Source organism: Agelaius phoeniceus, chromosome 1 (genome assembly GCF_051311805.1).
Source record: "Agelaius phoeniceus isolate bAgePho1 chromosome 1, bAgePho1.hap1, whole genome shotgun sequence".
Taxonomy (NCBI): Eukaryota; Metazoa; Chordata; class Aves; order Passeriformes; family Icteridae; genus Agelaius; species Agelaius phoeniceus.
Genome location: NC_135265.1, coordinates 47,070,527 through 47,085,638, shown reverse-complemented (window position 1 = coordinate 47,085,638; position 15,112 = coordinate 47,070,527). Strand labels below are relative to the sequence as shown.

At 37.7% G+C, this 15,112-nt stretch overlaps 1 protein-coding gene across 1 annotated transcript in view; it reads right to left on the bottom strand.

The window, feature by feature from the left end:
- Positions 1 to 3,456: 3,456 nt before the first annotated feature.
- The window catches only part of AVL9 (AVL9 cell migration associated), a 41,604-nt gene continuing 29,948 nt past the window's right edge, over positions 3,457 to 15,112 (bottom strand). Inside the window, exons 11-16 of the mRNA XM_054638446.2 lie at positions 14,155 to 14,289; positions 13,141 to 13,360; positions 11,671 to 11,788; positions 10,839 to 10,892; positions 8,869 to 8,957; positions 3,457 to 8,025 (exon numbers count right to left, since the gene is read on the bottom strand). Coding sequence (XP_054494421.2) covers positions 7,931 to 8,025; positions 8,869 to 8,957; positions 10,839 to 10,892; positions 11,671 to 11,788; positions 13,141 to 13,360; positions 14,155 to 14,289 — 711 coding nt within the window. The 3' untranslated portion in view covers positions 3,457 to 7,930. The remainder of the gene's footprint in view (positions 8,026 to 8,868; positions 8,958 to 10,838; positions 10,893 to 11,670; positions 11,789 to 13,140; positions 13,361 to 14,154; positions 14,290 to 15,112) is intronic.

Genomic DNA, 15,112 nt, shown 5'->3' with positions numbered 1-15,112 from the left:
GTTGCCTGAGTGTGCTTTTTGGCTGAAATAAATAGAGCTGTGCCACCCTCCCACCACATGCACACTTGTAGCAAGTTGCTTATTGAAGGCAGCTAGAAATAGTTAAGCTGCAAAAAGCCTGGAGATGAGTATGTTAAGTTGGTGTGCTCACTACTACTCAGCAGAAGCTGGAAATTAGGTATTGAAGTCAAACTGAGGATTACATAGGACTAGAATCCCCTGCTATCATTTTTGTAAATCAGCACTTCGGTCATGGTACAAATTCTGCCCTACTGAAAGTGAAGAACAGCAGGCATTAAGGAGGAACATTTTCTGTAAGTTCAGAAGATGGCAGACCTATTTTCAGTCTTAAGTAATCAAGAGCAAATTTATTTACTCCATTGACCAGACTGTCACTGGCTTTTCCTTAATTGTTTCTTATTGCAGTAGATACAACTGCAGTCTTCAATAATGACAACATCTTTGTATTGTTTGGGCTAGGTCTCAAGGGGCTTTACAAAGTTTTGTCTTGTACAATGATTAAAGGTTTTGACTAGAAAAGGGGCTTTAGATAAGAAAGCTGCCTTCTATAAAAACTCTTCCAGATGCTTTGGTATTTTGTGCCACGTGGAGGATTTATGAGACTCAGAGTAACAATGGCAAGAAACCAATTTTATTTTTTTTTTATGAAGGTGACATAACATGTTTGCATTTACCATTACATAAACTTTTTTTTTAACACCTACATATTTTAGATAAGAGGTGTGAGGTGACTCAGGAGCTCCTGCTGATAGGTCTGTTTATATTGCTTTCATGTCACAAGCCTGTGCAAGGCAGCATACATAAAAAGAAGGATAGATACTCCTTTATAATGCAATTTGGAGAATCACATACCTCAGGCAAAAACATGAGCTGTATCCAAGTAACTGCAGCCTGCATGGGCTGCTCACTTCTGTGGCTTCTTCTCACTTCACCCTACTGTTATCAGGCTGTATTAGGCTCTAGGACAAGGCTTTGTTGTTTTAACTGCAGATGATCTATAGCTAGTGAAGGGGCAAAGTGGGCTCATTCTGTTACTGAGAACATTCATCTTGAGTTTAAAACATTATGTGTAGTTTCTTACTGGAGGAAAACAAACAAAAAAAAAAGAGTGTACTTGAATACAAATAAGAAATACCAAATAGGAACTACTAAATTGCCATGGATGTAAGTCACAACTGCCTCAAAGAACCTGGAAGAACTTGGTTTTATCCATTTAGGAACATCTTTTGAAAGATGTTTTAACATCTTTTACATGCAGACAGTCTGTATGGTTTCCTGCTTGTCTGCACCTTTTATAATTTTTTCCTGTACATTACCAGTATGTTTTGTTTCTTATGTGGCCCAAGATTATATAGTACCTTATGTAAAATGTATTTGTTATTAATAATATGGCAAGTGGTGAACAGTCTCTAGTGACTGCTAAAGACATAGTAGTTCACTTACACAACTGCTTTCTGAGCCAGCATTCATCCCCAAAGAAAAACAGCTGGCAAATGCTATTCTCCAGTCTAAATTCTTGCCTTGCATAATTGAAGAAGGAAACTGTGCAGCCAAAGCATTGTCATCTGCCTGGAAGTGGTCACTAGTGGTAGAATTAGAGAAAGACTTCTGCAGGAACAAAGACAACAGCTGAAAAAAATGCAGTTCTCATGTCATAAATGGAGCAAATATGATTAAAGCCTCAACAGAGCTCTAACTAGTGTCTTACTACAAAGCTTCAGCCTAATCTTAGCCTATTCAGCATGTACTTGGCTTTGAAGTACATTTACATACAAGTTTCAGTGAATCAACTCATGTCCTCAAGCTCTGCTGCATTTGCAAAGTTTACCTCTTTTCTGGTAAAGCTAATTTAAGTGAGGCCTACATAGGTTCTGTTTCCCTTACCTAAAGTAATAAAAGAAGTGATCTGGCCTCTGCTAACTTTTAATGCATTCAATCATTTTTTGCAGTTGTTTAAACACATACATAATTGCAAGTTTCATTTTTGTTGTAAAGGATCAGTCAGATCTGGGACAGTGAATTGGGCCAAGCTTTGCAGAGACCAGGCTCAGACAGATAGTTAAATTTGGGGGGAAAATGATGACATTTTAGAGATTATTTCAGCATTTCAAGCACTACTGTTTTTCACAGTATTTCTCATTTCACTTCTCAGTGCCTCTCTAAGATGCACAAGTACCTGCCACATTGCACTACAGCTAAGGGACATGTGTGGACAGACCTGCAGACCACTGAACTTATTAGCCAGGAGAGTTTTTCCTCTTTTGTTTCCCATATCCAGCTACCTTCCAGTTGTTTCCTGTTTTTTGCTCTGAATTCCTACATAAAAGGAATTATAATTTAGGCAGACTCTGAACCAGGTTCACCCTTAAAACCAGTTTCTTTCCACTTCATGCTTAGCATTAGCCACACAAAGTTCTGTTTAGTTCCACTTTCAGAAGTATTTAAAATACCTCCCTCCTACAGCATTTCTCATGAGTACAGTTCAGCAAGGCAGAGTTGTTACAGGGCCTAAAAACTCAGAGGAGGAGTCTGAAGAGAAAAAAAAACATGAAACAATTTCCAAAATTTAAGAGCTGACATATGCTTCAGCCAGCTCTTTGGCACATGGCAAAATCCATATACACACACATTTTTCACAGCAGCAAAGTCAGTAACCACAGGTGATATTAGGCAGTATGTTAAGCTCAGTGTCATTTTTTGCCACTTCTTGGTAGGCCTGGACTTTTAAATTCTCCACCGTGCATTTCTTCAGATATGAGAGATCAACTGAGTTCCCTTCTCCAGTATTTTCCATCTATTTCATAGAGTGTGCAAGTGATGTTATTTCCCATAGTTTTTAAGACCAGATGGCAGCTGTACATCTGCCTTCCCTTCAAATAACTGTTCTTCCTCCAGTCTAAGCATTCATGCTTGATTATGCTCACCTGATCCAGAAAGCAGTGCCACAGTATTGGTGATTTGGATTCAGACCAAAAAAGAAGATTTTGTAGGCATTCTCTGCTACTATTAGGGCAAACAGTAGTTGTGCTTTCATCAATATTAGTCAATAAATTCAGGGGTGGAAGAAAAAAAACACATTACTTGATCAGTTGATTTTGAAGTATTATTACAAGAGGAACAACGTATGATCCAACAATTTTGACTCAAGAGAGCTAGAGTTCCAAATTCCATCCCAACTGAGACTGAGGCACCTGTGTAGAGATGTTATGCACAGATGATGTCAATTTGCAGGGAATAAGGTAATTTGAGTAAAGGTCACTATTTAACTGACACAAGTGATCCATTTGCCTATTTTTTATGAACCCAAACACTGCTTCTGATGTTTGTTAAAGAATGGGGTCAAGACCAGAAACATCACAGAAGTAAAGCTCTGTGTCTGTTTTTTTAAGTCAGTCCTTTCTCTAATATAGCATGAAAGACTCGAAAGACCAGGAAGAAATTTTTCATACATCTTTAATCATAATACAATAATGTAGTGTTTCTCCCTTTGATGAATAATCTCCATGTTGCCCTTTTTAATGAAAACCAAATACCTGCAAGAAAGTGAAACTGCAGTGCATAAAAAGCATGATGTAAATTTATCTTTCAGTGTCTTTGCCCAACTACTTGTACACAGTCAGAAAAACCTTAACAAATGTTAGGGAATTGCCACCATTCTCTAGACAGAACCTTTGTCTAACTCACATCTAAACCTTACCCAAGGCAGTCAGTTTCCTCCTTCTGGAAAACCCATTTACCAAATCCTTCTCAGACAGGTACAGTGACAGCTGCAGTAGAAGTTCTGAAGTTTTAAAACAGCTCCCTATGGCAGAGAACTGGGTGTGCAGCAATTAATTTACACAGCATCTTGATTTTGACCAGATGTCACAATCCACAGAAACTACAAGTTACTTTGAAGCTAAATCTACACCAAAATTTTAGTTGTACTTGAAATTCTTACTGATGTAAGAGAGGTCTGTGACCTCCTGAGGACTTCAATCAATCCACAAGAAGCAGCACCCCACAGGGAATAAAAAGTCACTCTAGAGGATCCTTTTGTCCTAAATTTTCAAAAAGCAGCATCCATAATCAGTTTAAATGGAAGACAAATTTCAAAAATACTGCCAGTGAATTACCAATATCAAAACCAGATGCCTGCAAGTGTCTTCTGGTGGAATTAATTTATTAAAATAATACAGCTTTCTGACCAGATGGAACTTTAAACAGGCTGGATGTATTTTATTTTTCAAGCAGCACAGGAAAAATCAAATACATTACTTGTATGTTCAATTATCAAGCAGTAGTTCCTATGTTTAAAAACTGCATTCACACCTTCACTTTTACAATTAAATACTGCCACATTAGTTTCTCTGCTTAGTAATAATTTGTATGGAAATCAGAAGCTTGTTTAGGCAAAATATTATATTTAATTACAAAGGTGCTTAAAACAGAAGTACAAAGTCAAACAAGTGCAATGTACCAGAACACTGACCTAAAAACTCTAATTAAATTGTGACATTTGAGGAAACTGGTGTGAGATGTGTACAGGAATTAAGGTCATGACATGAAAATCACTGATGAAAGATGCTGAACACTTCAGTCATATGAAATATAAGGTCAGCAACACTTAAGTCTTGTGGGGTTTGGGGGACTTACATCTCATTTCTCTGCTCAACAGGCAGTTCCTCAAATGCTGGCACATACAAAAAGCTGAGGTTGATGCCTGTGATGAGAGAAAGTTGAGAGGTTTGCTATTGTGTTACCTGTAAGTCAGTGTATGCTGCATGCTGACCGCCAGAAATACCTCTGCAACACCAAATCAGGACAGAGTTGTAACAATACCTTCACAGCTGACTGATTGGAGGCACTATCACCAATTCACTCAGGACCCTTTGTTTCTTACAGTGCAGAAATAGATGTCAGGGCTTTTGAAATGGAAGTCGACTGCCTAAATCTTTCTGAATAATTAATAATGCCTGCGCCGGAAATATTAAAGCAGAGGAGAGGAAAATAACTTGCATTTGCATTGGATTTAACTAAAGAGGTTACAAGCATTAAGTTAAGAAGAGAACTACATGAGCTTAGATGAACCTCAGTGGTTGCATGCCTTCCTACAGCCCAGAAGTAAGCCTAAGCAAATGTTGGAGAGCAAACGTAGATGTTAATGAAGACAACTAATTATGAAGATCACTTCACCTCCACCCACTCATTAAGTCTTAATCACTCTTTAAATCTGAGTTTAAATCTGAGTCCAACTTGCTAGCAGGGTGTCAGTTCTTAAAAAGATTGAAAAGCTTTTTATTCTGTCATTTGTAAGGAAAGGAAAATATTCTTAAGCAGGTTGTATGTTTGGTTCCACAACAGAGACAGCTGGGACAGTGAGAAAAAGGCTGCAAAGAAGGATCTATCTGGTCTTCATGCCCATAAGAAAATTTGTGATGTATCACAACAGAATCACTGTGCAAAGCAAAAAGCAGCCAATGAGGGCACTCCTTCTGTCTTTCCTCAGATTAATCCACCAGAAAACAAACAAACAAACAAAGGTCTGCTTTCTAATACTCCTAGGCCAGCGAGGGAACCTGTGGGAATAAGGGGAATGCAGAGAGCTAATAAATTTGCCATATAAATTTGGAGCATTTGAGAACTCAATAGAGAAAACTCAGGTGAGGAGGTAACAAAGACAAGGGTATTGAAAAGGGATCCTTGAAGGTCCTGCTTCTACAACTTGTACATGTAAATAGCCACCACTTGCCTGGCTTCTAGAACTCACCATTGTGAGCTCCTAAGCCTAAATCTACCTAGGTATGCTTTAAGTTGCTGGAGTTAGTTTTATAGGTGATTAAATCCTTTATGCACCTTTCTTCAGTCTTTATTAGAACATGGACTGTGACCACTTAAATCCCAGAGTGCAGATAATATGTTAGTCATTTCACAAAAGTGTTTCTTTTCTTATCTTCATGCTGGTTCAGAAAGCTCTAGACACGCCATGAATAAACAGCTCTAGTCTTAATTCACTGCATATAAATAATATCTAGTCTTTAAAAAGATATAAATGTCTATTACAGAGTTGTGGAATAAAACAGAAAAGAGCATCAGAAGTTTGAGGAGAGATACAAAGACACACAGATACCAGGAGCAATAGCTGCAGTTTGATAGATCCATCTTACTTGTGTGTCAGAAGCAAAAAATTAGTAGAGCTTTAAGGGCCTTTTTTTGCCCTTCTCGAATCAAATTACTCAAACTGGCTGCTTGTCTTTAGGTTTTCCACAGTCAGTCTATCTAGTCTGTCCCAGAAAAAAAAATTAAAGAAGGCTTTAAATCAGATCCCATCTTTTCAAATCACTGAAGCAAAAAAACTGACAACCAAGTTGCTGGACAGTGACAGTGTGATGCAAGTGTGGCTTTTCTATTAACTTTACAAATGCACAGAAGGAATTAAAACATAATTTCCTAAAAACATTCGAGCCTTCTTGTTTATCTGTCGTGCAGCTGTTGCATTTTATTTGAGGAATAGGAAATATAACCATGACCACAAATCTTGGCCCCAGAAAAGAACATGGCAAAATGCTGACAGATACTGATGAGGCAATAAACTAAGGGCCATTTGGTACAGAAAAGTTGGAACACTGGATAATGTAATGAAGAAAATGTTAAGAGCAACACGTAGGGATGTCAGAAGGCATCTAGAGGCACACACATTGCAAGAAAAAAGGAAATAATTTCCCTTGGAATCCAGAATTGTGGGAAGTGCAATACACTTGCATACAGAAACCACCACATACATGTTACATAGGAAATACAGCATTATGCCACATCTTTTCAAATAAACTATTGTATTTCTTCACACAAGGATACTAACTGAGCTGTTCTAGTTACTTTCAATTCTAGTGTTCCTTTCCTTATGAAAAAAGCAATTATCCAAACAACACATTCCCTGAGTCGACACAGAAAATCCACATTGCTGATTTTCATTTGGAAGAGTCCTCATAACTTTACTGGGGGGAAAAAAACCAAAAAACGCACAGAGTTTGCTACTGTGCTAGTTTTGGGTGGGTTTAGTAGGTCATATTCACATGTATGCAACTACATTAATGTTGTAATTACATCCTAACTTACAAAATTGTCTATGATCCAATCCCAGTTTGGGAGAAATGCTTTGTAATTCTTTCCCTGAAGAGATCTCTCCTGGAACTGGAATCCCATTCACATCCCAGGGGAAAAACTCAGCCAAAACATAGGCAAAGGTATGAAGGCCTACTGCATAACATGAAAAAAACTACTGATTTTGCAACTGTCACACAGATTTGGAGACACAAAGAGAGCTAGAGATAGATTCATTCAAACAACTCTACATGGATACAGGGGATAGAGGAAAAGAAAACTCTTGTCAGCCACAGTCTTACTCTGCACCTTGTTGATTTTAATTTGCAGGTAAAAGTGTGAAAGTTCCACTCTTTAAGGGTTGCAGAGATTCTCTCAAATCCAACCTAAAAGACAAATTATTATTTATATTCTGCTTATTTCTAACAAGAATTCACAAACATTTGGCTATCTGGATTGAAAAATAGAACTACTTTACATAAATATCTTCAACATCCAAGAAAATGTACAAATCTAAAGTCAAACACATTTGGCTTGCAACAAGCCCCGTTTACTAATGTCTTTATAAAGGCTCAGTTTTAAAGAGAAGTAGTCATTTTAAATATAACCAATACACTGCAAATGCCATCCCATTGTATGGTGACACTCACCATTCTTCTGTACTTCTAGGGAAAGTGAATAATAACATTCCACATCTGCTTGCAAGCAACATATACCTTATTTTGGTCCTGGGTAGGTAATCTCCACTCCTACATTTTGGAGTGGTCTTTTTACAGCTCAGAGAAAGATTGCACCTGAAATAGTCAGCAGCATTCTGCCAAACCAGCATTTAGTCCCCAAGGCTTTGGGTTGAGTGTGTGAAAGTGGAAAACCACGATGACATTGCTGATTTTGCACTCGTGAAGGCTCCTCCCACAGACTGACCTGCAATACAAAACAAAGATCAATAGCAAAGTGTTATCTTTACTGAGCTGCTACAAAGAAATACTAAAAAAAAAAAAAAAAAAAATTCAATCAGTTGTCCAATTTGGGATTTGGCACAGAGTCGGTGCCAGAAAATAGATTCTAAGAACTTGAACACAGCAGCTCAGCAGAAATGGCCTATGGTGTCCTTTGCCTGGGAAGGCTTGGTAGACTTTGGGCTGAAAGGCACTCCTGGCCAGAGTGCACTACAGCAAAAAAGGAAAGGCAGACTCCAACAGAATAAAAGAGAAAGTTAAACAATTTTTGGCACAGCTATTGCCAAACAACTATCAGACCCCTTAATGGATGAACTCCCATTAACTCACACTGCAAGATGACAATGTGATGATGTGCCCCTGTTCAAGTGCAATAATTGCTTTTCCAGAAAGTTACAGACTGCTGCAAAATCTACAGAAACTGACACAAGGACTTTTTCTGATCTCAACCAGCTTTGGATAGTTTCAGTCGAAGTGACATCAAAGTTGAGAATAACTCAATGCAGATGGTGGTCAAAGTATTTACCAGATTACATGGAATCTCTTACCTGAACATCTCTCTTCCCATATTCACCTCCAGGCCACACTGGAAAAGGAATATACACTAATTTCTTTATGTAGCTGCTTCTCTTTCTGCTAGTACACGATATATGGGGCCTCGATCAGCAGCTGTACCCTTCAAAATGTTGCTCTGATTTGTGCATGTTATAAAGTACACTTGGACTAAAACAAAATACAACTGAGAAATAGGATGCCTTTCAAAAAAGATCCAGCATGGATGTAAAGTGATTTTAAATAGATTTCTTACCTACAGCTTTTCCTGTTTGTACCACGTTCCGGCTGGTAGAAACCATCACATTTCCAAGCTTCTTTCCACGCTCACTGTTTTGCACTGAACTGAGCAAGAGAGATACTGAAGACTGTTAGTTGACTGACTTATTACTCCTCTCAGGTGTAAATTAACTAGTTAAAGTATGTACCATTACACACAGATTTACATAGCATACATATGTACAGTCCACATATATGGTCAAGCCCAACTCCTGCATTCATCTTATCCACAGAGATCAGTTAGGCAAGCTCCTCAGAGGATGAAAAGATGCTGCCAGCAGGACAGGAAATCAAAGCACCCAATGGTTCATTCTTACACAGCACACTTTAAACCTTTCACAGACTCCATCAGGTTGGAAAAGACCTTTGAGATCATGGAGTCCAACCCAGGACTGAACACCACCCTGTCAACCAGACCTTGGCACTGAGTGCTACATCCAGTCCTTCCTTAAACACCCCCAGGGACAGTGACTCCACCACCTCCCTAGGCAGCCCATTCCAATTTTCAATCAATCTTTCCTAAATGTTTACCGAAATGCATTTATGATCAAAATTACAAAGTCATATTTTCAGTAGTTTTGGGAATTCTTAGCCCTAAAACATAACCTTTAAATAGAACAACAAGTGTAAGTGATCAGTCCTTTTTTTCTAGATAAAGCTTACTTTGTATCTTTGTCCAAGATTAAATTTTTGATGAAGGACAGTTTACACTCATGCTTTTGTTAAAGAAATGCAAGAAAGTGACAGACATGATCATCATTTGGAAAGAAAAGCACAAAAGCGATCAGTTCTACTGCACAAATACAATCACTTGAAAATAATTAATTTCAGTTTGTTTTAAATTGTAACTTTCAAGTCCACAAAGTCCAAGGCTTTGCAAATCCATTAATGTGAAGCTTAACACCACATCATGCCTACTCTTTCCCCATTTTCAAAATCTTCAGTGTAGACAGAAAAAGCAGAAAAAAAACCAGAATACACCAAAACCAAGTCTAGGCTCAGTTTGCAAAGGCAAGTAATTTTAATGAGGATCTGGTATCAAAGTCCCACCTACAGAATCAAGGCACTGTTGTAAAAATACTTATTATTAGAAACATACTATGAACTACTGGTCCTTTTACACTGATGTCACACTACCCAGAAGAGTTAGTAACTCCCCTTTCAAACAAGGGGACAAAAACAGGCAAATGTTAAAGACACCTCCAGAGCTTTCAAATTAAGACTTTGTAGAAAGATCATCCATTAATAAAAGAGAGAGAGACTGTTGTTTAATGGTCAGCAGAGCTAATTGAGAAAAAAAATCCATTTTGCTTGGTGCATAAACCCCAAGCTGAATTCTGACTTCAGTTAGAGCTGAGCAGCTATGGAAAAAACAAGCACCACTGAGTTGTAGACTTGAATTTTAAAGGCAGCAGTTGAGATCAACTTAAAATTCAGATGACTCTGGTACAAGAAGACTATGCAAAACTCATTTGAAACTTGTAAATTGAAGGAACTAAACCACATCTCACTATGCATACATAGTGAACTGAGTTTTAGAACAATGCTGAATTAAAAACCAGGTAATTAGAAAGGGAAAAAAAGCTGTTTTCGCCTAATAATGAGACCTAAAGTCAAATCACTGATGGAAGTTTTAACAGCTTTAGCTGACAAATTACAAGTAGATGTACAAAACCCTTATAATTGCAATACAAAAAGTCAAAGCTGTATTATGTGAAGTCCAACACAAAATAGCGCATTTGCCTTTTTAAAAAATTATTATTTATTTCAGGCAAATGTTTCATCTTTAGATGTGGTGCTGTTTTGCAGCAGAACTTTTGAGTATAGTTTTGTGAAGATGGCGAATTTGAATCCTTATCTTGTTGAGTTCATTATAGCAACAGTTATGCAGTTATTGATAATTGACCAAACTTCTAAAAAATACGAGTCAAAGTACTATGTACTTACTGTGACAACCTTAATTTAACATCGGATACAGAGTACTGGCCCTGGAATGGATGGCTAGAAGAGGAGGAAAAACCCAAGAAAAAATGAATTTATTTTTCATGATGAATCTGTATCACACAATTATTAGCTGTATACCCTTCTGTGACTTACCAAAAAAAAAAAAAAAAAAAAAAAAAAGAAAGTTTAAAAAATATTTTGCAGATATACTGCTCTATAGCAGTATACTTCATACTCTATAGCTCTGTCACTTCACAGAAGTCTGGGCCGCAGTGATGTTCAATGACAGATTTCTTATGAGCTACCTGAAAGGTGCCTTCTATTTACAGATGAGATATTAACAACCTTTCCACACTAAGTCAAAAGCACCTCCTTCCAGCAGCACACAGCAAATAGAAAACATCCCTTAAGTAGACCAAAAGAGCTTTGGAGGTCTAAGGAAAAACCTTTTTCACACTACAGCAACTGAGAAAGTCAAAGCAAACAGAACTCCCTGCAGCAGGGTAATAACCCACACTAAACAGAACATATGCACAGCCAACAGTGGTACCAAGCCTGGCATGGTCAAACCTCCCAATGAAAACACACCCAGAACAGGCAGCTCCCCTCTATCCCAGCAGTGACAGCCTTGGACACAGCTACTCCCTGCACACCTGGAAGCAATTAACACAAAGCAGAACCATCTGAGGACAATTCCTGAGGAATGACAAACTTTCTGTAGCTGGGGACAGCTGACAATCAACTTGAACAAGTTTCACTTCTCCTGACTCTGGATATGTTTTTCTTCATAAAACTACTGCCCAGAATTAGAGTAAATACTACAAAGTTTCCTTACCTAGAATTTACCTCTGCAAGAGCTGGATGCTTGTTGCTATTCCATACTCTATAGTTGTGGGTATTTTTCCAGGCTGTTACAAATCCTGTTCCAAAGTCTGACAAAATCTTTTCATTGTCTAATAAATTAAAATACAGAGAATTTGAAGAAATTCATTAGAAATTTAATAATTACAAGACAAATTACTATTTTTCTTGTAAGAAAAAAGGTCATTTTCCCAGCTCTTACCAAGTCCATAACAATTAAAACTCCAGTACTAAAACCTGGGTACTTAAAAATGGTTTATTTTTATTTTAAAGTGTCAAAAATATACAGTACCAGGATAAGAAGGGAAAAAAAAACCCTAAAAATTACTTTTCTTATTTTTAATTCATCTATAAATCCCCAAGAGCTCCACTGGGAAAAAAATCCAAATTGACTTTTTCTCTGGGGGATGACAGGAAAGGGAAAAGAATGGCCACACAGCAACCAAGAACAAACACTATTTGCACTGGTCTTGGTCAGATACATTGGGTTTTGCTGTACTGTTATTACTCATTCAAATTTAGTAACTCCCAAATCCATTCCAAAACTGCAGTAGGAAATACTGTGGAATGAACTTATCATAACAACAATCCCTTTAAAACACTGAAGAGTATAGGAAATAATTTAACAGCCAGCCAGTGAAGTAGTATGACATCCCAGAAAACCCTGATATTTCATATCAATCTGGTAATCCTCTTAAAATATTAATTTTGTCAGACCAAGAACTTGGCATCTTCCAGACTTCAAAATCAGGTTCTCAATCCCATCATTTCTCACATATACCACAAAACAAAATCTGAATTTAATTGGTGTAAATAGAAAAAAATCATTATGAGAATGAAGTTAACAGGGTGAGTGCAGGGGAAACTAAACATTTATATAAAAACACTAATTCTTTTATTTATATTCACAAAGAAGGTTGGAACAGAGAATTCCTTCTGAGGTAAAACAAAAAAATTTGAAACAGGAAACAAAAGCTTATAAAGCCTGTAGATGACACTTTTCACAGTATGTGAATCCCTAATTAAGACCATAGCAAGGAGGGAAAAGGCCTGGAACAGTCTAGCAAAACTGCCTGAAGACAGATGCTTAACTTCATGCCTCCTTGAATCCAAGTAGTTTCCCAAACTTAACTTCAGATTGCAACACAGTCTAGAAGACACTCAGATTTGTAAGTCTCATCACATACAGGTTGCAGGTATTTCTACTTTTGAGGAAAACTTAATTAAATCAGGGAGAAGAAGACATTCTAATAAGAAAGTGTAAGACTGTGAATTAAGGATTAATAACAAGCTTGTCAAGAAATAACAAGGATAGCCAAAGACAAGTGAAAAAGCAGCCTAAAATGAAACTTTAGGCAGAGGGAGATCCACTGACAGTAAGAACAGAACAAATGCTTGACATGTCCACCCTCACCTCCATCCCTAGACAAGGTATCTGTTCTACCTGGTTGCAGCACAGCAGCAAGCAGAGCATGAAGATAAGCACTGAACTGAGCCCTGATCCATTCATCTCCTCCTTCCCATCCAGTGCCATCAAGGAACACATCATCTCTGTTCTCAGTGACGTGCTTCACCAAGTAATCAGAAAATCTTAGGTCAGCAGTTGTTGGGTTCAGGATCTTACGCAGTTCTGGATCGTGGATTTGCACATGAGCATCTTCTATCTGTTTGAAATAATTCCAAGGGTAAACATTTATCTAAATAAAACTGCTTATACAAACACTACTACATATTGCTACCTAAATCTTAACCCTCATTCCCCCAAAATACCAAGAAGAAACAAATGGCCAAAGAAACAATGAACTAACTGTTCTCAGAAAGTCAGATACTGCTCTGATTTATCCAGAATTCGATCATTTCCCTGGCACACAGTAAAAGCTGCTTATTTGACAGGATTTGGCAGAAAGTTTGGCAGGGGAAGTATGGTGCACTTTGATTATCACCTCTTTTTATTAAGGTGATTACCTATATGGTACTATCTTAGGTTACCAGATGCTGATTATGTTGTTGTGTCTATTTGCAGTTGTGTCTGTTTGCTAGAAGTGACACAGTGGGTGTTTTAGATGCTGTGTATTTACCCTCCTGATTAAATCAGATGGAAGTCAAATCAGTACCTGCATGTGATTCTCATTTGCAAGCACTTATTTTTGAAGACCTCACTAAAAAGCCATGAAAAAACCCATGATATGAAAAATTAAATTATATCACCAACACAAAAAAAAAAATTTAACAAGTGCCTTAAAAATTCAAATTTCAGATAAATATAAAAACATGGATAGTTGTTTTGCACAGCCTATCTAATTCTGTCCTCTCAAGTCATAGGAATTTAACAAACTTCTGCAGCTGAGAATTTATTTCATGTGGAAGGAATTCAGAATTCAGGCAAGCATGTGAAACTGTAAAGCTACAATTAAAACAGAATCTCAGTTCCCCCCAGCTCAGATGCAAAGATCCTTACTTCCACAATTGCATCGCTCAGGTGCTTCTGCTGACGGAACAGGATATTGGTGGCTCCCGCAACAAAGCCGCGGACGGTCACATCCGACAGGAGGTGATGCTGCTGCAGCGCCATGTACGGCAAACACAGGTACCCCTGGAGCAACAGAGACATTCACAGGAATAACATTTTTAAAAAGTGCCTGGATTCAAAAGTTTTCCTAATAAAAGCCAGCATATTTCACCCAGAATGAACCTTGGTTATTACAGTCTCAGCCACAATCATCTGTTGCTCTGCTACATGACAATTGCGAAGTGAATTGAATTTTTTAGGAGATTGTGTTGCCTTTCAGTCTCAGGATTGAAACAGAAATCCAAAGCAAAGAATGAGAATTTAATGTGTTTGTAAGGCAACAGAATAAGCAGTATAAGAGCAATGATAAGCAACAAGAATGAGGCCTCAGGTCAGTTCAGAGACAAGAAGCCAATGGAGATAAGGATTCATCTCTCCAGTAGTGCACATGATGTCTTCTGGTAGTTGTGAGGCACATAACGCAGGAATGCTACAGACAGCTATCCACATTTTGTGGGTGGGGATTTCCAGACACCAGAGATAGCAATCAATTTTTGATAAGCATATGCAAGCCTACTTTAAGAAGGAGAGGACAGAAAGTAACACACTGTGCTTTTTAGCCACTTCAGGATTGTAAATTAATCTAGTATCCTACGCTCCAATTAAAAAAAAAACCAAAACATTTTGAAAAAAGGCTTTGAGTTAGTCATTAAAGGATTATTGAGAGGCAGATGTAGGTAAATTCCTTTTTAAACATAAGATCAACATACTCCCGACATCTAATTCCAGCTGTTCAACTGCATAAAGCCCAAAGCAAATTTATTCACTACAGCTAATGGCATGTTGGACAGAAACAAAGAGCACACACACTTTATCACCCAGTACGTGGTAATTGGAAACATATGGA